General features: G+C 33.5%; 1 protein-coding gene across 1 annotated transcript in view; it reads right to left on the bottom strand.

The window, feature by feature from the left end:
- Positions 1 to 26,218, bottom strand: part of LOC126975575 (dystrophin, isoforms A/C/F/G/H) — a 657,038-nt gene that overhangs the window by 470,313 nt on the left and 160,507 nt on the right. Inside the window, exons 42-43 of the mRNA XM_050823519.1 lie at positions 24,692 to 24,790; positions 14,093 to 14,198 (exon numbers count right to left, since the gene is read on the bottom strand). Of these exons, the coding sequence (XP_050679476.1) occupies positions 14,093 to 14,198; positions 24,692 to 24,790 (205 nt within the window). The remainder of the gene's footprint in view (positions 1 to 14,092; positions 14,199 to 24,691; positions 24,791 to 26,218) is intronic.

Here is a 26,218-nt window from a genome sequence, read left to right as displayed (position 1 = left end):
TTACCATAACACCTCTTCGCATACTCCCCGTAATAAATACGGTACCTGGAGCCTTTCCTACGTTACTTACTTTTTTTTTCAAAGGGACATCTAGAAGTGGCAAAAATAACGTTCAAATATTCCAATACATAGATACAAGCGATGCTAATATAAAGGATATGTCGAGCTCGCAACAGAATTCGGCGAGTCAACATCTCCTGAGAATGCCTCGTGTAGAGGCGAAACGTTCGTGTCAAAATGGTTAAAGACAAATGTTAGCGAAATTAACACTCAAAAAAACACATAACATTTGGACAGTAATATTGATTTGCCAGTGAAAAAGTGATGCCTAATTCATAAAATTTTCTAATATAAAGGAAAAACGGTGAAAATTGGTAATTGTATAAATTCGGCGACATCGAATACAGCGAAAATATAATAGTTACAACCATTAGTTTAAATACTCGATATTCTAGGGGCACTAAAGGCATAAAATGCATTATTATTATGTTTATTTTATACCCAGTATTCTTTTATTGCGCTCTTTTTAATGAAGTACACAATATTGCACTGTCATTTTTATAAAGATATCATAGTATAGTCCCAATCTGTGCAATCACTTAGATATTTGAGCTTTGGAGTAGAAGGGCTTACGAAAGAGATACTTTTTAATAATAAAAGGGAAACACACCCTCTGATACACAGTTTCTAAAATAAATGTTACGGTATTGTAAGAATTTTTCGTATAAACAACGTTTATGAAGTCCAGAGCACAGGATATGTTAGGAACCTGAAGCTAAAGTCTATAAAATATGTTTTTATATTTTAAGGTATATATTTTTCAAAATGCGATTATCCATGGGGCACCCTAAAAAATTTGGACTAAAACTAATCGGAACTATTTGAATTTCGAATGTTATATTATTTGAAACGCTGCAACCTTCTTAGTAATAAAAAAAAACAATTGGCTAGAAATCATTTGTCAATTGTTTTTTATCACGCATCAAAGTTCTACGTACGCAACGAAAATGGGATTAAGTCGAAAAGATTTTAGAGCAATTATTTTTTATGATTTTAAAAGTTTCCTCTATCCGAAAGACTGTACCGCTCGTTTTCAAAATACTTTTGGGAGAGAAGCACCTTGCTTGAACACCGTGAGACGATGGTTTGCTGAATTTGTGAGAGGTCGGGTTTCTTTACATGACGAATTTCGTGCGTGTGTGAGTGTGGGCGGCCTTCAACTGCCGTCAACGAAAATAATGTGCCTACTGTTAAGCGGCTAATTGAAGAAAACCCACAGATTACCTATGAGGCAATTCGAGGACTATTGGAGATTGGTATGAGCCAAATTCAGAAAATTTTACACGAAGAATTGAAAGATCGGAAAGTTTGTTGTCGTTGGATCTCCCTCATGAACTGACAGCGGAGCAGAAGCGGGCTCTCGTGGAATGGTGCTCACAGATGCTTATGAAGTACCGCTGACATTTTAATGCTGCTTATGACATTGTCACAGGGCGAACGTTGGAACTTTTTTGTTTTGAAGCCGAAAAAAAACAGCAATCTTGTGAATGGGTATTTGAAAGTGAGAACAGTACAACAAAAGTGAGGCAGGCGAAAAACGTTGGTAAAAAACGATCGCATTTTTTTTCTCAGCTATGCGCAATTCCACTTGAAGATCAAAAGAGTGTGAATGCCGAGTGGTATTCTACCATTTGTTTATCCAGGGTGTTAAAAAAAGTTCGCGAAAGACGATCAAACAGCCTCGTTCTCCTACATCATGACAACGCTTCTTCAGATACGGCCAACAAAACTCAGTCATTTTTGACTTCCAAAAAAGTACAACTCGTCACCCATCCTGCACATAGCCCCAACTTAGCAACCTGTGATTTTTGAATTTTCTCCAAAATCAAAGATTTGATGAGAGGGTTCACTTTTACCAATTCCGAAGATGCAGTGATAGCGTCCAATCAGCACGTGGAAAACATGCCTTCAGATCTATGGTCCGCCTGTTTTAAAAAATGGTTCGATCCCATGAAAAAATGTTTAAAATATAAAGGTATATTTAAAGTATTTTGAAAAGCAATAAACATATTATTTTGGTTATAGCATGTTGTTTTTAAAGTTACGCAAAACTTTTAGTGTGACCTCGGCATACCACTTTGAATATATTTATATTATTAACTTTCATTTGTTATTTACATCTGCTGTACTTGTAAAATAATAGTTAGGCCTTGTATCGTCATTCAAGCTTTAGAAATATCTTATGGGGTTTGTAAGCACCGGAGGATTCCCTACACATTAAAATTCAGAACCCGTAACGAGGGCCTTTAGCAAATAGGAACGGGAAGACATGCCACATTTTAGTTTAGTTGTGTTTAAGATGAAAATACGAACACGAAATTCAAATGCAAAATTTAACAATTGGATAACATTAAAATTTTATGGATATAATGGAGATAGTATATAATTCATCTAATTTAAAGGAGTGGTTAGACTCTATATCTAAACTACATCGTCTAACACCAGGACCTTGCTATGAGGTAATTGAATATATTACAGCGCGTTAAAGAGGCTATTTCGAACAAAATATATAACCTGATGAAAGCGGCAAAGAGTTTACCATCAGACTTCGTATGGGTATCGGACATTATTTTCGCAACAAAAATAATCACTTCTTGACGAATCTGTCTCACGTGACATATATGAAAGAACGGGAGCCATGCGATATGATGAAACGCGGATGCGGTCATAAAAACCGTTGTTCACGGGTATAATGGGCATTTGATACATCTTGTAGGTATAAAAGTCTGTGAAATGTTTGTTTTCGAATTTCGAAACACAGTGAAGGTGTAAGATGTTGAAGACGGCCATCTCTAGCTTAGACACAACACGATAGAATAGGTAATCGAATCTATTGTTATCCAAATGTTTTACGTTTTCTCGAGTGTAAATTACGCCAATATTCGTCTTCTCGTCTTGTGCCAAAATTTAGCGAGTCAACATCTCCTGAAGATGCCTCCTGTAGAGGCGAAAACGTGTCGAATTGTTTAAAGACGAAAATTGGCGGAAATAACACTCAAAAAAACTCAAAACATTTGGATAATTATGGATTTCGGCAAAAGAACGCCTAATTCAATAAATTTTCGTTGGTGTAACCGATTTTGATTTACAAGTCGTAAGTAGTCAGCCACGCCTGACATTACCTCCTTAGTATTTTGAATATTAAACTAGCTAACGTACACTTTATCGGGCTGTCAGGTTATCTATACATAGGTATATTCTAAGTCTATGGTTATAATAGGTAAACCCCTTTAAGCAGCGAGTTCTTGTAATTTTTTTAAAAGTATTGCGTAAGTAAAGTAACCCGCAAATTATGAATTTTCGTCAAAGGCTGTTTCAACGGAAAAAAGTCAAATAAAACCAAGTGGAACCAGCCTACGTAGTCGAAAATTATTTCTTATTTTTCGGGGCGCGAAGTCGTTTTCTTTATGTTAAAAGCTTCAACAAATTAAATAGCACATATTCAACTTAATTTTTATGTCATAAATAAAATTGTGAAGCGAGGGTGCATCAAATTGAAGAGAACTAAGAAGCATACGTACGGGTTGCCTGATGGTAAGTGATCACCGATCACTTTTAACAACAGAGCAATCACAAGAGTGTTGCCAACCATATAAAGACACAAAATAAAATTTGAAAAACAAAATTTTATGAACGATGCGGCACTCGAACCCACGACCTCTGGTGTTCCGTGCCAGTGCTCAACCAACTGAGCTAACCGTTCGAGTCCTAATAATTATTTTAGTTATTATAAAACTGCAATTTCAAACTATCACTCGAACTGCAAATTATCAAAATGACCCTTAACTTAATTTGAAATGTTTATGAAAAATTAATGCAATAAATGATATATATAATAACTATAAATAAGTAAAAATACAATTTAATTGTTGTTAAGCATGTATTGTACAAAATTTGAGCACATTCACATTAAACAACCTGATGTCTTATGTCGGTTAGAAATCCAATGGATTTGTCATCCTCACCTGGTCACATCAAATAATTATTATTATTTCAATGAAATCATTCTAGTATTTGAGCATACAAAATTATCCAATAAATTGAATAGGAAAGGAGGCCAGCTTACATACAGGTTAAGAGAAAAATTGTAATCTCCACACTTCAAGCCTCCTTGCAAACCCTTAGAGAAAGCTTAGAGCATGCTTGACGAAAAAGGAAAATTTCTAAGTATATAGATAGGTTTTAGATATAAATTGAAATAAATAATGTAACATAATATATATTATTAAAATGATGAAAAAAAAAAATACAGAATAATCAACATCACCAAACCATGTTTTACCCCGAAAATATTACCAATACATTTAAAACAATCTCTTTTACATGTTAAGCTTTAAGCTCCTTTTCTATCGTATTTTCTTGTTATTATAAAACATTCACAGTTATCTAGTAAGTTATGGAAAATACAAATTTTCATACCAATAATGTCTATGTTTATTATACAGTCCTATAATTAATACTTTGCTTTTGACAACGTATACTTCTGGTGTTCGACAAATAAATAAACTGAACCCTTAACGTTTCAAAGCTCAGTTTTATGGTGGTTCAGCCAGTCGAATTTCGAAAATTAACATAAGATGGACGTAGACATTTATATAAGTCTACCGGTCGTGTTTCAACGCCACTACTGCAGCACGATGTAAAAACATTTAAAGAACTCTTTACGTACGTTAGCGTTTTAAGGTCCAAGGCAGACGCAACACTTACGCTTAAAAAACACTAAAAACACAAAATGATATGTATATTTAGGCCAGCGTGCAGCCGACAGCGCGGGCGGCATACGACTGACTACGGAAGGTCGCCCTGGACGGAATTCTGAAATAGGTTAACGATTACCGTGATAACCGGGCTTTCCTTAACGCTCAGTAATTATAAGTGAAATATCTATCGTATCACGTGGTTATTAATTACGTACTCGACGTGACATAGTTGTTCGAGATACTTGTAGTGTCAGTCGCTGATTGGCAGCTCGACAAATTATTAGCAGCACATCTATCAATCCATTTTCATTTATTTATTACACGCTTTATATTAGCTTCACCTGTATGTATGTTTGTTTGTAACCCACTCATTTGGGTGCGATTTTGACCCACTTAAAACGGCCAGATTTCGTTCAAACTTCGTTGATTTATTGAGGAACGATGAAAATACATTGATTTGATAAAATTATTCAATTTTTCAATTTGTAAAATAAGATTTTAGATTTTTATAGATGAGAAATGAGATATTTTTCATCTATCGTCTATATTTGTATGTATTGGTATAAATTTCAAGCATTATCTTTAACCGATTTATCTAATGTTAGGAAATTTTCGAATACCAAATAGAATTTTTAATTCAACAATACAAATAAAATTTAAAAAACATCTAAAAAAAGGAGGAAATATATTCTATTTTCTAGTACGGTTTCTAAAAAAAGCGTCTTGTTTAGTCTTTTTTTTAATTACTATTTATGTAAATAAATATCAATGTCTGTATATGATCGTCCCTTTTGCGTTCCGTAACCATTTGTCAGATTGTGATAAAACTATGAATTTGTGTACCTACTGCCCGCGAAAAAATTCTATATAAATGCAATTTTTTTTTCTTCTTTATACTCATTATGACATTGCATTGCATGCCGGGTAAACCTAGTCCTTCATATGATAAAGTCGAATTTGCGCCCAGAATTTCACTGCGTGGGCTTAAAATTTTTATTTATTTAAAATATTTTTTCCTTGAAAATATGTTACAATAAACCAAACACTAAGTGATACTCTTAATTAATCAGTAAAAACAGACAGTCATTCTAAAAGAACATCGATATAGTGACTATTGGTTTTTTTCTCAAATATAGTCCATGTGCAAAGATCAAGTCAATAACAGCTCATTACATGAATATTATGAGTCCATAATAATATTAAACGATAAACTTTTACCTTCTCTTAAAGTCTCACATCTTAACTCCGTAATATTTTAGATAACACTAATAATAACAACTGCGAAATAGAGATGATAATCAATAATATAAACCATTTTTTCAAATAATTGTTTGTAACTTCAAACACATATCTAAGCAAAAAATATGTCAGAGTGCTGTTTAAATATACTTGGATAATATTTTTATACATACTAGATATAATTTTTCTGCCGTCATTTTTACATAAATATATATATATAAAATAGACATTTTATGTAAAAATATATATTGACACACTTTTTACACAAATTATCTTGCCCCAAGTTAAGCATATATAGCCTGTGTTATGGGTTACAAGACAATGATATATTTAATACAATATACTTACTTAAATATACATATATTCTTATAAACATACATATGAATATACATAAATACATTTTAACATCCATGACTCGGAAACAAACATCTATATTCATCATATAAATGCTTAGTAGGTAGGATCGCTAACCACTCGGCTATACAGGTCGTCATTGTTTTTTTTAAAATTGATTTTTTTAAACTTGAAGCATAAATTTTATTTTTATCTTTCAATTAATCGTAATATTTAAAGCTGCATAAAACTGTTTTAACAGTTGCTTATATTATCTAATAAATAAATCAATATCCATGCAGGCAACTGTTGCTCATTTCCGGAACCTTCAAAGACGGTGACATGAAACAAAGCTTTCGTGACGTCAGAGCGCATTGAATAACTTATGAGTTCCTCTATATCTCACTTACACCCACTTCCCAACAACACTGTAGCTTGAATAATGAACATATTTCAGAATGTATAGTAGACTCCCTAGATTATAACGCACTCTTCTCACGAACACGCAAGAATAATAGCGATATTTTTAGATTTACATTTTACAAAAATAAAACTGAAAACAAATTTTATGAACGATGTGGGACTCGAACCCGCGCGACCTACGCGTTCCGTGCGAGCGCTCTTTCCAACGGAGCCAACCGTTCGAGTAACGTTTCGTTTATATGATTATGTATGCTTTGTTGAACTCTCAGGTTGTGACTTCATCACTTTTAAAACATAACAAATTGTTTATACTTACATTTTTTTAGATCTCAACGTTCAAAATATTACATGAATTGTAACTATCGACTATGGAATAAACAGTTCAAATTAGTTCATTCGCGATAGTGAAATGGAGTACACCTTTTGTAATTTCGAAGTAGTTTGAAAGGACGTGGATAAATAGAACTATCACTATTACTTAAAGTACTAATAGTTAAATATATTTTAGCCAATAACAGGCTGAATATATAAATTAAGTTATATGTTTACGCTAAATGTCAGTTCATAGACACCCATATAGTTAATATAAGTGTTATGTACGTCTATCAGAACAGACACAAAACTCCTTGTTATTACGTAAAACAAAACGTGAATGATAAGATCTTAGCCGTGTCAGTTATCAGGTGGCACTTAAATCGCTAACCATAAATTTAGAAGGAGGGTGAAACTTTAACGCCTTTGCGATTATCATCCCTTATAATTTGTTCGTTTAGTGTTTATTCAAATACTGATTGTATTTCGTTTAATTATCACTTGACAATCGGTTGATATAAATAAATAAAATAGATCTTAGAGTTTAATTCTTACATAATTTTTTTTTTGTTTGAACTATCTAAGTAGCGTTGTGTTAAATACAATAATTTAACTTATGAGATTAGTATGGATACGACTATTTAATACTTTTTAAAAGATTCAGAGAATAGTATGGATACGAGTATTTAATACTTTTTAAAAGATTCAATCTCGTGTTAATATAACCTTAGAATGGGATCACTATCTCTACTTATATGTAAGTAGGGATAGCCCTATACTATCCTTTTAGCTAATTTTAACACTATTTAACAGAATTAAGGGAGTCCGTCTAACATCATAGCACACGAAGATCCCGCTATCAATTTCAATGATTTATTTGTTCTCTTTTGTTGAGAGTGACTCTTGTTATGTTCTTATCTAAGTCTGATTCCTTTAAAACATAGAAATGTCAAAGTCATGCGACATTTTGATACACAAATATCGTAGCCTGCCCAAAACCTAAGGATTTTGATCAAAGTATTGTATCATTTTAATTGTAAAATGCAGAAACTGTAATTATGATGAGCGAGTTATAATCTACGAACCTATCCGAAATGATGGTAAGTGTGTAATAATAATGTTTATACTCTCTCTTTTACATATCTGCTAAGAAAAAGATCCAAAGATATGATACTCCATATCCTTTGAAAAATGCAAAATATTAAGCAGATATGAACCACACATTCCGAAAACATCATTAACATACTAACACAGCGTTAGCGGATCTAAAACCATGCAATCATTATGGAAACAAAGTTCAGTGCGATACAAATCGAAAAAATTTATAAAAAGAGAAACCATTTTATACCTTTTCTCTTTATTGCGATAGAGCTTTCATATAGTAATGTATAATAAAGTAATAACTTTTAAACATTTTCCAACATATCATAAAAACGTCTAAAATCATAAACCTTATTAAGACGCAATAGAGACGTTCCTACTGATAATAATTAAAACATATTTCATATTAGGCACAAGTGATTTTGAATCTTATAAGAAAGTAAGATAGTCGATATTGGCATGTAATGTGAGAGGTTTCCATTTACACAACAAACAGTGGTTAATAGCAAAGGACAGCAGGAACCGCTGTTCATATTGACACGCCTCGCCTTACTAGTGGTGTATCTTAAACTATCGATATTTAGTTTTATATGGATTAAATAGATCAAATAGATAAAACGTACCTCAAATGTACAAACAAATCACATATATATTAAAATGTTGGTAAAAATAATATTTTAAATTAAGCAGACGTAAAACGAGACATATTGCATTAACTTTACAAACATTGATGGTTCAAATTTCTTATAATTATTAGAATATTTGGATTAACTATAGAAATATTAATTTTATAATGTTATAAATTATAAATATTTTATTCCTACTGATTATATTATTTCTTTATACTCTAACGTTACAGAATATAAATAATAATAAATATTAAATTCTCGACTCGCTCCAGAATTTGGCGAGTAAACATCTACTGAGGATGCCTCGTGTAGAGACGAAACATGTGCCGAATCGATTGAAGACGAATATTAGCGAAATTTACACTCAAGATAACTAAAATATTTTGATAGTTATTTTAATGTAAAACAATAAGGAAATTCATTGTTCAAATATAATATTTATTTCTATACTGTGGTAGAATTTAAAAAATATGGATATAGATGATATTGTGCGTTGGCCATCACTACGTCTCGTAGCAGACTACGCGTTATCTCCACAACCCTCACGTAGCCGTAGACCCCTCTACGACGTCGCTACGCTCAAAGCAAACTTTTCGAATTCGTAGCAATGTACATTCTAATTTATTCACTTTTTAATAAGGGGAGAATTTTTAATTAAATTACTTTCTGATATAAGATTATGTAACTACTTCCGCTATAGCCGAGTGGTTGGGTTATAAGACAGGTAATATTTTTTAAAGGCAACGTACTATTCAAAATATTAACATATTTGTGTATGTATGTATATTTTGACGTCACATCACGAGTTTACCCATTTATGTATTACCCAAAGAAAAACTTAAAAACTTCTGTAATTTTTTTTGTAAAACCGCATAATAAGTCATACATAAATAAACAATTCTAAAAGAAATATGTAGTGATAGAAGTGATGTGTTTAGATAAGAGTAAAAATGGAAATATTATATTAGTCCGAACTCGGATGATAATATAACCATAGGTGGTTGGTTATAAATCTTATGATTTCAGTTTATAAATAACAAGAAGAAAGAACTACAGCAATGCTGCAATTAGGAAGCTCATGGTATGAAATCAAATAATGTAATAAGTTGTGGAATATGGGGGACAATCATTTGAAATCAGGTGGTTCGCACGCCTGTTTGTCCTGCTCTTCTATAAAAAATGGAAAAATTTACTCAGGTAAAAATTAAGTTAGATTCAAATTAGTTTATTGGACTTCAAACTTATAATTTCGCCATTGTCTAAACAAAAATATATTTTATCAAATTTTCACTGATACCGTACTTCAAAAGAAAAAAAAAGAACCCTTATATTCATTTAATTGTCGGTTCGTCTGTCTGTCATTTATAATTACATCGGATAAAAGTTGAAATTATTCCAGTCTTTAGACTTTAGTCAAGTTAACAAAAGTGCGATTAAAAAAAGTTAACGGCCATTTAGGCCTCAAAAAACGTTTATTTCAATATTCTCAAGAGAATCAAAATTTATAGGGTATGTCTTGTTGACCTAGAACTATGAAATTAGTCAAGTAATACCGTCTTATAATTAAAAGTGTAGGAAGAAGTCTGAAAATTATACATTTTTAATTAAATCATAAGAAACAGGGTCTTTATACAAGGAACGACGGTCCAAACTTTGAAGTAAGTTAACTACGAGTATGTATGAAAGGGCTTCATTGGCACAAACCTACACCCATGTTTAATGATTTTTATGATGTATAGTTTTCGATTTATGACGAATAATGAAATAATACCCTTTTTTATAAGTACAGGTAGGCACCTAACAATACTCGACTAATCATTCGGTGTGCGAGTCCAACTTGCATTTATCAATTTTTGCAAATTCCTGAAAAACATTGGTCGTTTTTTCCTAACATCTCACCAAGTTAATTGGTTCTCTAAGGGCGGATGTAACTTTAAGGCTGGTCAGTACCGAAACTTAGTCGCACTCGTGGGTGGATGATCAATCTCTGACAACCTAGCATGATTAGCATCTGATCATCTGGTTGTCAGCAACAAATGCTACCAATATTCTTTGATAAAACATCGTAGATCATATAAAGTACAATATAAATACGTTTTCATAAAGTAATTTTCATCATATCCAAGCCTGAATACGTAGGATATTATCATACAAAAATACGAACATTTTATTCCTGTATAAAACAACAGCAAGTTAACATAATACTGTTCATATGTATGCTCTTTATACGTTTGTATCACCAAATGTTGCCGTGTACGATATTGTTACAGCGTAGTTATGAAGTTGTATTATTTTATGTGGCCACTAAACGAACGTTGTCTTGTTTTTTTTTATACTTACCTCACAAAAATAATTATCGAGCATAATGAACTCTGTTAAAGAGACTTGAACTATATTATATATAATTATATATGTAATACTTGTGTTTATAGTAGTAGTAGTATATGAAGATTTTAATATGAATTATAATTATAAAATGGCGCACTTTGGCGGTAAAATATCGAGTAGCTTACCGTCGCAGAAAACGACATGAAGCTCTCTCATGCCATCAGACCCTTACTGCTCTCGAATCCTTGTTCTGCGTGTGCTGTTAACTATATTCGATTACTACTTAGAATACCTACTTCATGTGTTTTGCTGTTTTCTTTAATGTGAGCCAGTCTCTCTGGAGCAATATATCTTACATGAAATCGCCCACTTCATAGCTACAACAAGCAGGTGTTAAAGTCAACCTTCATAACGTAATAGTAATAAAACCCTCATATATTTTGAGCACACAAAATAATTATTGTTTTAATATAAAATTTTGATGTAACCATAAACGCTTTATCTTGCAATAATAACAGAATTTTAAGAGCTTTCCTTAATGCGTAGAAAACATTTGCAGATATCTCAATTAACAGGTATGTCCACCTCTAAGGAAGCACGGTTACTAAAATCCACCACGTATCACTTATAACTTAAAAAATATCGTAAGCCACACAAACATATATAGGTATCTCTTTTTTGTTATTAATTAGGTGAATACAGACAGTAGTTCACTAGAAGTCACCACGTGAACTTAAAAAAGGCGCAAATTCAGCCTCACCTGAAGTATTGTTTTCATTTTCTTTTCTATCATATTTAGTTTCTTCTATCTGATCGCATTAACAGAGGCTCGAATCATCGACATTCAAGTTATCCCCGATTGGCTTGATCTAGTTGACTCTGCATTTCCTACTGCACTGAATATGGTTGAGTTCTTCCCCTGTACAGCCGCTTACTACTAATTTAAGAGACTTCCTGTATAAGTATTACCAGTCTCCTTTGCACAGGATGCCGGCTAGATTATGGGTACCACAACGGCGCTTATTTCTACCTTGAAACAGTAATGTGTAAACATTATTGTGTTTCGGTCTGAAGGGCACCGTAGCTAGTGAAATTACGCCCAAATAACACTTAACATCTTATTTTTCAAGGTGACGAGCGCAATTATAGTGCCGCTGAAAATTTTTGGGATGTTTCAAGAATCTTGTGCGGCATTGCATTGTAATGGGCATGGCGTATCAATTACCATCAACTGAACGTCTCACCGTCTCTCTGAAACTCACCTCCTCAATATCCTTGTCTGTACATATTTTTTCACTAAAAGCATTGTATTGCATAACTTTTTAATTAATGCTATTTAATGAATTCTCTAAAAGTTATTAAAATGAAAATCACGGGCAAACGTAGTCGCGAATAATATAGGCGGGACATCCGAGTCAACGCTAATTGGAATGTGAGCGAAACATCAAGATATATAAATGATATTAATTATCCGAAATGATTTATGTAGACATGTTGCTTAAATTACAATCGTAACAATAATTTGGTATTTGGTCAGGAGTTATTAATTTTGACACTAAAACAATATTTAACGGTACAGTACAACTTTAAAATTAACATAAGTTGACTCTTTATTTTTTTTTTAATAAATTTAAATAAATATTTAGATGTAGTATATATTGATAATGGTGATAAAGTAAGGAAGACACCTGCAGCAAGGCGAGCAAATAGAGCAGACCTAAAAAATGAAACATACATCTATACAACTAAATGTGCGAGAGAGAAGAAGATCTCTAACGGAGATAGCGTTATAGAAATGATAAGCGAATCTATAATTACTGTAAATAATAAATTATGAATATTGAAAATAAAAGTTTTATTTTGTGAAATCAGTCATCTTACCATCACTAGGGTCTCTTTGCCTATTTGCCCCCTAGTATACGCCTAAAGCAGTTTCTAATTCAACATGTAAAAAACGGCATGAAATGCAGCATGACACCTAATAACAAGTAAACTTAACGCTAGAAGACAAAAACGTCATTAGCTGATCCTCAATAACTCTTTATCTTTCCTTCATCCCATGACTACTCTAATAGCAAAAGCATTTCAAACTGTAATTTGTCAAGAAGTACCAAAGCGGCATGATGTAATTAAAAAGACATCAATCTTACCCGAGCAATTCACAAAAAGTTTCTAACTTAACGTGCGTTCAGGTAAAAAATACACTTAGAGACTCCCTCAAATATCAGTATTAGGTGTACCTAATACTGATATTTGAGGGAGTCTCTCACTGTAGAGGAATATGAATTTTTGAAAATGGAAAAAATACACAAACCATTTCATTAAACGTATTCTCGAAACGTTCAAGCCTATTTGTATTTTTTTTTATTGAATAGGAGGACAAACGAGCGTACGGGTCACCGGGTGTTAAGTGATCACCGCCGCCCACATTCTCTTGCAACACCAGAGGAATCACAAGAGCATTGCCGTTATTTACCACACTCCTTGTTATGTGGTATGGTAAATATGGAATGCGTTTAGTAGCCGAGTCATTCTAAATTTTGAAGCAATCATTTAGTTAGTTAGTATTTTTTAAGTTAAATTTGTATATAAAAAGGCAGGTGTGCAAGTTGATGCAAAAGATACATATTAATTGAAGGAAAAAAGCTTAAAGCTAAGTTTTGAAAAACGTATTATCCTCGAGTTTCAACATTAAAATTTGTATCCCTTTCTGCGAGGCACGAGATTTTTATGTGAATAAATAATATAACGAACACACGGCCTATTGAATGTTCTGCCAAATATATGATCAAAAATGTTAGGCAGAATTCGCATTGAAGACGTCAATCTGTTACTTATACTAGTCATACGACATAATTTTGTTACAGGATAACAGTGTCTAAAATAAAAAGTCAGTTATGAAATTTTTAACCCATCTAGGTTAGATCATGAAACTTAGTCGCCATTATACGTATAACAAACACTTACCTTTTCCATGAAGCTGCTGTCGATTCTCGGTTCCTTTAAGGCTCTCAGCAGTCTGCAGCAGTTCATCCAACTGGGGTTTCTTTTGTTCTAGCTCACGTAACACACCCTGACGACAAGATAATTTATTGATTTATAAATATTATGTTTTTATATGAAGTGAAATTTTCATTAGGCGTGTAGGGCACTTTACATTGTGGGTTGTGCTGATAATGACACTGAGATGTAATGATCGGCTATGCAACGGATATAATTGGCTCGGCTAAGAAGGGAGCGCGGTCAGTTAGAACAACTATTGTAATTTAAACTCAACTAAATAATATATATTCTAGATTTTATTACTTTATGACATAACGCACCACAAAGCGTAGCGTAATGCGATACCGCGATATCATCGATTGCGTATGAACAAAGAAGGTTACCAGACGAAAACGAACGTGGGAGATATCTTCGATATACAGGGGAAGTACTGGATGATGCTAAGCTACGATGGAAAAAGATAAAGAAGGCATATGTCTTAAACAGATAGATATAAAAAAAAATTGGCATCTGAAAAGAAATTGGCTCTGTACTACGAAATAATATAAAACGAAAAAAAAATAAGTTTTTTATGAGAAAAAGTGACGTGAAGAGCAAGCCTGTTGCTAAGTGGTACGCCCTGCCCGTTAATTGTAATCGGCAGGCTCAGGATATATGAATGATCCCAAGAATCTGAGTGGCAATACTATCACTTTGAGACGTAGTATGTTAAGTCGCAGTAGCCCAGGTATTTTATTAACTACGGCCCTTTAAGTCGACTTTATAAGTCTTTTATTGGGCGATGTAGGTATATGCTTTTACAATATGATCCTAGCAAATGTTTGAAATTTAAAAGAATTGTTAAAGTGTTTGTGTCGGAATTGTAACATAAATGATTTTCTTAATGATACCACAGACTGGGAATGGAGCGAACACCCTCAGGCTCTTTAATTATAAATGTTTATTGCACGATAAAACATTGTATTCCATAATTTTATAAAAAAAGCCTGCTGAGTTTCTTGCGCCTTTCTTCTCAGGTCTGAGGCAGTCAATTTTGAATGGGTGGTGGTTTCTGACGTTCAATAAGTGATTTTGAATCCTAGTTAGAATAAAAATATCTCAATTAGAATTTGATAACTTCACTAAATAACTAGAGATCACCCAGTGTAAGGAACCCCCCACTGGCAAATAAATACAATAACTAAACTAACTAACAGAAATATTTTACCTGTGTGATCCATCTCTCGGAAGCAAACAAATGGCTAAATCGTCAAATATACTTAAATAAATAAGCAACATGAAAATCCAACTAATACTATTTTATAAGAACCAAATCTTTTTACATGGAACAGTATATTTAATCACGTAGATTTCTATTTGGTTGAACTATATGAATGGTATAGCTATAAAATATCGATATTCGACAATATGGCCGCCCAATTATGTCAAGACCGAGATTATTCGGAATATTTATTATATTCCAGCAAATATTATTACAGATGACAGGAAAAATCCTTTCTTAGAAGCAATTTGCTCGATCGATGGAGCTTGATTATTTCATGAATATAGCCGCGAGGCTTACCGGGTTTCTTCTGCTCGCGAACTTTCCTGGAAACATAACATTGAAATAATAAAACCTTTTTGCTATTTCAACACGATGAAAGGAGATATTGTGTTAAATGAAACACAACATAAAGTTCGAGCTAGAATTTTTGATATAGTTTCTAAAAATGATAAATTTCCTTTTATTTTACACTAGTTTACACAACAAACTTTGTTCTTTTCAAAATAAATAGAAAGGAGTTAAATTATAATCCAAGCCTGGCGGTGTGTGATCTATCTTGTACTCCCAAACCGGCTACATTTAAAGAGTTTATAATAAGTGACTCAGAAATACTAGTGGAGGAGGCAAGATAGATAGAAATTGCGATAGAAACTGGAATGACAGAAAAAAAAATCTCAAAAGCAGAAGCTACTTCCTGCTCAGAATGGATTTTAATAATGTTTATTATTAGATTATATTCAAAACTTCAGTCTTTCGCTCTTCCAGATTCCGTTAATAACTATCTTAATTATTTTAATATGCATTGACTGTGCAATAGTACATTATATATCACTACATATTATAAAACAAACTTCAACTTTAAAACTACTGCACCGATTTTCATGCTGTTTTCACCAATGGATAGCGTGGTTTTCGATACGAAGGTTTTTGAAGATATTTGCTAGACGTCTAAATAAAATAATTAAGTGTACAGGAACAATTATAGGAACGGAACGCAATTTTTGTCAGCTGTCATCTATCTGTCATCATATAATAAAAATCTTCATCAATTTATTAATTTTAGGACTTTAGACAAGCTTCGACTTGTGTTTAAATATAAGCAATGTCTAAAGATTGTTGAACGCTAAACAACAGAAAAGACACAGATTAGTAAAATAACTTATTTTCAAACTTTTTTAAGTGTTCAACACATGTTTATCTTTTTTGTAATTACACAGCCAATGTTCATCAATTCATTACGGGATTACGTATATCAATGACTAAATATTTAAATATACGGATATAGAGAAAAATACAGCCTTTTTACGAATGAATAAAAGCTAAATTCAAATGAGACATTAATCTGACAGCTGTCCTATTTCTATAACGTCAATCTTAATTTATGTCTTGACAGTGTAACAGGGCCGCACCTTCTGAGGGAGACTTCCAAGTAATATGAACGTATTTGAGGAAAACATGTTTTTGTGATTTCAGGGCAAAGTGTTCCAGAGCTTATGTCAGAATAATTTTGTGATAAACATTTGCTTTTCATATTAGGTACACATACTTCCTTATTCTATTTATTTATTTACTTTATTGGAGACAAAAACAGAAACAAACGATTAAGTACATATACAAATTATGACTAACTAAAATAATTACAATTTTACTCTTGGCACGTCTCACTGAGAACATAGATGTTAAAGATAAAAGCGACATCTAGATGTCGCTTTTATGTTTAACCTAGGTGCGAGCGTGCACGTACAATTTACAGTAAAAGTTAATCGCAGCAAAGGTAAGTAAAACTTGGTAAAAGTAAGCTATTTTATTGTAAAACTTTAAATATAGAAAGCAAAAATAATAAGATTTAAGTTTGCTTAGAACTGAATATTTTTTTAATATTAATTTTATAGGTAAAAAGTTAAAAGTATGTAGTGTACATTTTTGAGATTATGTATTTGGTTTAGTTCTTGTGGTAGCTCGCTTAAGTATCATTGCGTGGGACAAGTCATTCCCTACCATAAAATACGATCGAGGGAAGCGATGGCTGGTCATGCCCATGCATGAAGCTCATGAACGAGCGCTTCTTGTGGTGGATAACTTTAAATAAAAAAATATTAAATGCCCGCAAAATAAATTGTTCAGCGCGCCAATACATGTTTTCTCTTCAATAACCGCGTAAGTAGAACCTTGGAAACGGTCCTATTATTCCACTGGTGTTACAAGAGTGATAACCCAGACGCCCTCATGTCCATAGGGGCAACAAGACTATATACAAAAAATATGCATTGCTGTTTTATGTCAGATGTAGGTGCGGTAGTAGTACTACTGCGGATGATCTATGCACTTACATTCAGTTTTTTTTTTAGTTTAATGTTCAAAACAAAGCAAACAATAAAGTTTCTACATCTAAATACCACAAAACCCCTAAAGGATTAGTTGTCGCTCGCGATTTCAGTGTTACATTACTATAATAATTAAATAATGGTATATTAATATTAACATATTGTTATAAATTTGGTTGTTGTTCTAAAAATGTGTTTTTTAGTAAGCCTGTATATTTTTCATTATTTTATATAAATTTTGTAGATTATCTGACAAATTGTTCTAACCGTATTAAAAGTTCCAACACCATCGAAACAAAACCATTATTTAACTTAATGTCTACCCCTGAAACAACGAATATTTTCATTGTGTAATTTCTTTTTGAATATAAACGAAGAAAAACAAAGAATTGATAATTAATTACAACAGTGAGTGAAAAAAGATGAAACGTGAGCTTATAAAAATTCAATTAATTCAAGAACAAAGGCATCCCCTAATGAGGTTAGCCGTACAAATGCGCTGTTCTTCTGCCTTACAAAATGGAATTGTCACGGAAAATATTATTTTATTATAACCTAGACTTTGAGTCGTCAATTTTCTAGGGAGAAATTTGGAGTTATATGCTAACATTATTTTGACATGATTTCTTCTTCTTGAATAGTATATAATAGGTATGCGGGTTCGTCTCTTGCTGTGGTAAAATGCAATATGTTTTTTTTTTGTTCTCCATGTATTTTTGTTTTAGTATTGTCCGTGTGTGTAATCCACTTGTATCGGCTATATTTCATGTATGTCTGACAAACGGTTACTTTAAACCACCAGCCGGGAGGGACCTATAAGTAGAAGTATGTCTTTGGTAGTAATATTTCATCACTACATATTTTAGAAAACAAAGTCCTCCGCCGCGTCTATCTGTCTGTCTGTTCGCGATAAACTCAAAAACTATTGTACCGATTTCATGCTGTTTGCACAAATGGATAGCGTGGTTAAGTTTTTGTGTACAATTTTGTATACGTTAACGATATTTGTTGAAGGTGGAAAAAAATCAGCCGAAGGTATACAGAAAACTTCTCGATGGCATACGTCTATCTCATAAGGATGAAATCCTATATCCATTTTAATACTTTAAAAAATTGACAATTATAAAGCGGTAATATAAAAGCTGTTTACACAAAAACGATATAAATCCTTATCTTTTTATTACTACATATATATTATAAAATCATTCAGAAAAACGTTTTTAATTTATTTTTGAATCGTTAACATTGATAATACATTTCCGATGGCTTAGACTACATTATTTCCCAATACTTACATATTTTTTTTCTATTGATAGAACAGCGTCTGTCGCGTCAGCTCGTTATTAATAAATAAAAAGCCATTATCGGTATTCAAATATTTCTATAGACAGTAGGCATCACTGCCTTCATTTTGAATCTTACTATGTAAATTTGGCAATAGCTTACTTTAAAGGTAGGTAAGATATTACAATAAGGCAAAACTTCAATATTAACTTCGAATAATGAATTATGAGTAAATAAATGAGGTTTCTCTCGAGATTGTTTTGTATCAAATTTCCAAGAGCAAATATTTAGCTATGAAATGGAGAAAGGATGTATTTGCCGGGCTTTCATAATTAATTTCGGTGGCGTTCTACAAATGTTATCGCTGAGTAGGTTGGTAGACTTTCAATCAAATTCAAAATCAAAAAGACTTAATTCAAACAGGCTTAAAGTAAGTGCATTTGAATCGTCACAACAAATATTTCTTTTAAATTACTGAATTTACCATATGTTCGTAAAAAGTTAAGCTCATGAGAAGAAGATACAAGAAACTCAACGGCCACTCTTTTCAATCAAATAGAGTTTTCAAATTCAAATATATTTATTCAAAATAGGATGTGACATCACTTATTGAAAGTCAAAAACCACCACCTATTCCAAAATGAATGCCTCAGACATCGCCCCACAAAAGACTTACTAATTCGACTAAGCCGAGTAGTAGGCATTGTAAGTTTATGTCTGCTCCTGGTGTTAACATTATGGTTATGACAGTTTCTAGCAAATTCACTTATGTGCCTATGAACATACATTACATTATCAAGAATATATTGTGAAGCAATTGTCAAAATGTTAATTTGTTTGAATTTTCTGATTCAATTCTGCTCTCAATGATTCTTTAGGACCTAGGTTATAATTAGCACGAATAGCCTTCTTCTGCAACAAATATTGTATTTGTATTTTACAATGACTGTAATATCCATAAAAATTTGTTTGTAAGGTACTGCATCCAATATATTATGAATCGTATTTAAATAATATAAACTATTTCATAAAAAGTAATAAAGAATAAACGGTATAACTGTTGGATGCATCAACCATTACAACTTTCTTCGTGAAATTGAAGGTCGTAATTACTGTCACAATTAGTAATTGCATCCAACAAATGCAATGAATAGCTTGGTAACCTGGGTTCAAGTATTTTTTATTAAATTCATCACCACCCACATCCTCTTGCAACACCACACGAGTGTTGCCAGTCTTTTAGCAACCACTAGCTGTCGCACTCATTGACAAATATATTAATACTAGCATTTTACCCGCGACTTTGTCCGCAATTTTGAAGTGAAACTTCTTTAGAATCGTTGTGATTTCAAACCGGATACAACGGAAAAACGACGGGTAAGAGACACAAAAACAAAAATGTGTAGGATGAAGCCGGCAAAGAATGAGACAGAAATATGCATACTATTGAAGTGAAAACTTCTTTATCATCGTTGTGATTTGAAAGTCGATGAAACGAAAAAGCGACAATAAAAAGAGCAGTCACATCAATTCATAATATTTAACATGGGAGATAATGAGATAGGAAGCATAATACAATGTTTTGGTACCAGGCGATCATAGTTAAAGAAGAGATTGTCTTAAGTATGGCGCGAGTATACCTTAATATATTCTGACTCCAAGCGCACGACGTATTACTACATAGACACCAGGAGAACATATTATTATATATATTAGTGGTGGTAGGAATGTCTTTCATAGCGGTTGAAATCATGTGTCATCCTAGCAACACGTACCAGGAATTCATATGCAGTTTAGAGATTCATGCACCATGCAGGTTTCACTTCTGACATGTGTACTTTGTACGCACGCAATGTTCTTTTTTTATTTCTTAGGATATTTTTAAATAATACACAATATACAAACTGCTGTTTCTACTCTTCTATAATACAGCTCATATAGGAATATGGATGAAGGATGTCATTGCGGACAGCCTCTTTAATAGTATTTCCCTGCGAACTTTAATCTCCTATTTCATCCCTATGCAGATGAAAGTTTCAAAAATGCTCGAACAAATGTTTATAAATTATTTCTTATTATGTGCCTAAATACAAAGTTTCATGGTTTCATCTTCGATATTTGACGCATTTTCATACAAAGTGCCATCCCCTATTTGAACTCCTTCATTTATTTTATTGCAATAAAAGGTATAAGCCTATGTCCTTTTTTAAGCTCTAGTTTATCTCTGTATAAAATTTTATCAAAATCGGCTCGGTGGTTGAGGCGTGATAGCGTAACAAACAAACTTACATTCACAATAATTATAATATTAGTAGGGATACATTATCGGGCTCTCAGGTGGTTTATACGCAAGTTTATTTCAAGTTCCCATATAACATTTCCTGCTGGTTAACATAAATATTAAAACCAGTCTTTCACTGTCTACCTAGATGTATAAATGATCTATGGTTCCAGACATTTGAAAATACTTCAAAGAGTATCTGTCATACGTAAAGCTATTGGGTTTTCTATTAGTTTTTCCGTTAAATAGTTATAGTAAATATGAAGAATGTAAAGTACCTAAAGAAATAAAATCATTTATTTAAATCTGATGACTGTTCATAAATGTTCCCATTTCTTAACGGCACGGCGCATCCACTTCTTACAAGAGTCATAAAGCTACTGATAATAATTTCACGTTACGCTACGCTCAAGTTTACGAGGGTCCGTTGCCTAGCAACGAGGGCTTGTATCGAGAGCTTCGAAGCGCATGCGTGTTAGTGGAGGGGGTCGTAGTGCTGTGCGAACATTATAATATAATATCGATAGATAAGAAAAACATTGGCATCGAAGTGTTTTATCATATTTAATATTTTTTCTATAAATATGCAGAAGCTCTTAATAATTATTTCATCCTCTCTCTTGCTTGAACAATTCAATTATTTAACAAACTTGTGGAATAAAATTGATAACTACACCTCTCATGCCCACGAGAATGCCGTATTGATTTAAGTTAATGATGCAAATATTTTTTTAATGACAACTTTACTCTATATAGAACATACCTGCGGAATCCAAAAATGTGTCTCCAAGTGTCCTGTGAGATGAAAGCCCTACATAATTACACCAAATATCGTGCGTACTTTTGTACATTACCCATTTGTTATTGGCCAGATCTATTCGAAATACTCATGCACAAACGGATCGATATAGTGTTCATAAGACGCGTCTTTTGGATAATATTTGCATATGATTCAAAGAATGTATTTGTTTATTTTTAAATAATTGATAATAAACATCGTTGATCACCTCCCAAAAACAGTTTTAAATTTAACAATAACTAATCTATACTAATATAATAAAGCTGCAGTGTTTGTTTGTTTGTTTGAACGCGCTAAACTCTGGTACTACTGGTTCGATTTGAATGATTCTTTCAGTGTTGGGTAGTCCATTTATCGAGGAAGGCTATAGGCTATGTTTTTTTTTTTTCAAAATAAGGGATCCGTAATAAAATTGCTATTTTTAAACACAAGGTGTAAAATCGAAAACCTATTTTTGCGTGCGCTGCAAAAACTATTGACAATAGAACAAAATGATGTACAGGCTATAATATAGGCAATATTTTATTACTTATAAAACTATCGCGTGAATTATACTTTATATGGCAAAACAACGTTTGCCGGGTCAGCTAGTCTTTAATAAATCTAAAGCTTAAACAAGACCCAGGACACTTATTTTATATTTTCGCTATATTTAAATTTTTTTATGATAATAATATACAGTTTAATATCGATATATCGACGGATTTGACCCATCACTTTATTCAGCGCATGCGTGATAGATTCAATGTGTCGTATAAAAGCTGTGGAGTGAAATTATATTCCTCATTTTACAAAGAATCTGTCACCGAGATTACATACCAATAAAGAGCCTTTCATGAAAAGAGAAGCAATATGTAGGTTTTTTCTCAAATGATGACCTAAATGTTCTAATCATAGAAAAGTCCAAATTCCTAAGCTTGATAACTCATTAAAGTAAGTCTGCGACCACAAAGCTAATTAAGAATAGAATTCCGTATGCGGAAGATCATGTGCCAAAAAAATTACGATACTTCCGTAACTCCACAAGTTCCAGCTTGTTACGAACTTTGTGATAATTTCCCGTTATGCCACTATCACACAGATGCTGTTCCGGGTTCCCCGCGTATATTCTTAAAGAGATTTTTTTTTATGACAATAAGGGACAAGACGAGCAGGACATTCAGCTGATGGTAATTGATACACCCTGCCTATAACAATTCAGTGCCGCTCAGGATTCTTGAAAAATGCAAAAAGTGGCACTACATTATTGTGACTTGAGACATAAGATGTGAAGTCTCATTTGCCCAGTAATTTCAGTAGCTACGGCGCCCTTCAGACCAAAACACAATAATGTTAACACATTACTGCTTCACGGAAGAAATAGGCGCCGTTGTGGTACCCACAATCTAGTCGACTTCCTGTGCAAAGGAGCCTCCACTGTGTCATGTCATTTCAATGTCATGAACATATACATATACGAAAACAATTATTCAAATCCGACTCGCAGGGACAGAGATAAGCAAGTGGACACAAAAATATTACATTTACTAGGTAATGATTAAAGCCGCGTTAAACGCAGCGCCGCACCGGACGGCGTCGCGTCGTGTGAGGCATACTTTACTTTTTCATTATAGTGATATCTATATAATAGAAATACGTTCATTTGAATTCACGTCATGATTGCTTCATATGCGATCGATGGAGGGTCGGACCCTTCGAAAACAATGAGATTTGTAGCGACTTCAGAGACGCACGTTTATTTTTTTGTATACACGAATTACATTTGGGTGTTAACATAAAATCCGATAAAGCAGATGGGAAACAAGACATTGCCTTTGAACATCTTTGGAACGTATACTAATATTAAATCACTCTTTGATGATGTCTGTATCTCAGAAGGGCTGTCAGTCTGTACGTGTGTCAAGACCCTTAGTGTAAGTTATTTGTGTGCTATTTTTAATGAAGTTAAAACGTATGTAGGCGTTCAGAGCGTTTTATTTCGTGGGTATTGAATATCAATCAGCTGTCGCACTCGCCCACGTAACGGTCGCCTTGGCAAAATCGGCTCGAATCACCTAAGGGTGACTCGCTTTTTTTATGAAAATAAGGGACGAGGCGACGATGATAATTGATATGTCTTGCTCATTACAATGCAGTGCCGCTCAGGATTCTTAAAAAATCTTGATTCTGAGCGCCACTACAAATGCGCTCGTCACCTTGACATATGATGTTAAGTCTCATTTGCCCAGTAATTTCAGTAGCTACGGCGCCCTTCAGACTGAAACACAGTAATGCTTACACATTACTGTTTCACGGCAGAAATAGGCGCCGTTGTGGTTCCCATAATCTAGCTGGTATCCTGTGCAAAGGAGCCTCCCACTGGTATTTAGTAAGTACTATTTTAATAAAGTGAAAACTTCTGTAGGCGTTCTGATTGTTTTATTTCGTGGGTATTGAATATCAATCAGCTGTCGCGTTCGCCTACGTAACAGTCTTTTGGACAAAATCGGCTCAAGTCACCTAACAGAGACTCGCTCAATGAGCATAGTTATATTTCATATCACTTACCTCGCCATCATGATCTTCGTACCCAGCATCACACTATTTTTATTTTAAAGTAATCTTAACTCACCTTCTGCTTGTCCAGCTGTTGCAGTATTTCATCGACGTCGCCTACGACGACCGGCTGAGCCCGCAGCATGTCCACCTCGACCGACACCCAGTCACGAATCTAAAACAAACTCAAATTACTCTTAAGGCTGTTGCTCAACAATGCTAGCGATCCATTGACGACTATTATTAGTACGTAATCGAGCCTACGCACAAAAAGAAGGTAATGGAGGTTTAAAATAAGAAGATCACGCGATCTTTGTGGTTTGGTATTGCAATTTTTGTGGCAATTGAATTAAATTAAATTTGCTTAGTTGATCTCAGAAGTAAGACATATCACTTAAAAAAATCTATTTAAAGTTGAATTAACTTAAAAGATGACATCGCAGCCTTACGGTTAGTAAAGCTGAACTCAAAGCTAAGAGCCAAACATTTCTAAAGATGAAAATTTGTTTCCGAGTCGTATATGTATATGTTAAAATGTATATTGTAGTAAATATATTTTTTTCTAGCACCCATAAAACATTCTATGCCTAGTTTGGTCAAAAATTTCACTTAACACTGCTTTGTAACAAATATCTAAAATGGTTCTCAACAATTAACGAAAGCGAAATAACTGATTTGTCAATAAGGTCTAAATTGCACTAATTGTGACACTAATTATAAAAGTTCCTCGTCACCATTTTGTCACACAAAACACACAGATACGCGTCGAGATCAAAACTCAGTGCTATCAAATGTTTTACACATACAGTTCATTCGAAACTATCCCTCGAGGCACAGACTGATGAAACAACCCTTTCGTCTGGTCTGAGAGCCCACCCTCGTAGGTAAAACAATCAACCTCGAATCTCTGTACGTATGCTTTAAGTCTACTTTATAAACAAGTGTCTCTTAGTGGAGAAAAATTTATTGCTCCTGTGATACTTCATGTTTATTTAGAGTTCTAGATATCTTCCTGGTGTTAGATCTTTTAGTTATCTTTAGCAAATAGCTTTCAACGGGCCTACGTTACGTTATTCTCATAATCATCATCATCATCAGCCGAAAGACGTCCACTGCTGGACAAAGGCCTCCCCCAAAGATTTCTACGACGATCGGTCCTGCGCTGCCCTAATCCAACGTGTTCCGGCGATCTTGACCAGATCGTCGGTCCATCTTATGGGGGGCCTACCAACACGGCGTCTTCCTGTGCGCGGTCGCCATTCGAGGTCTTTACTGCCCCCACGTCCATCTGTCTGTCTATCATCTATCGCTCCCAATTCACGTTTATTCGTCGCTTTATAAGGTTGGCAATACTCTATATTCGGTATTACAGGAAAATATGGGCCACGGTGATTACAAACCTTCAGGTAACCCATACGTACGCTCGTATGATCTCCTCTTTCATAAAATCATTAACATACCCATGACATGAAAACAAACATTCTTGTAAATATAAACGTTTTGACCAATTAATTTCGAATCCGTTACGACTAGCTTAGAGGTCAGGATCAACCACTAGGTTAGAAGATGTCAATTATTGATGAATAATATGGCAGATACATAG

This window comes from Leptidea sinapis, chromosome 36, assembly GCF_905404315.1.
Source record: "Leptidea sinapis chromosome 36, ilLepSina1.1, whole genome shotgun sequence".
NCBI classification, from domain to species: domain Eukaryota; kingdom Metazoa; phylum Arthropoda; class Insecta; order Lepidoptera; family Pieridae; genus Leptidea; species Leptidea sinapis.
This window is presented reverse-complemented; position numbering and strand designations above follow the sequence as displayed.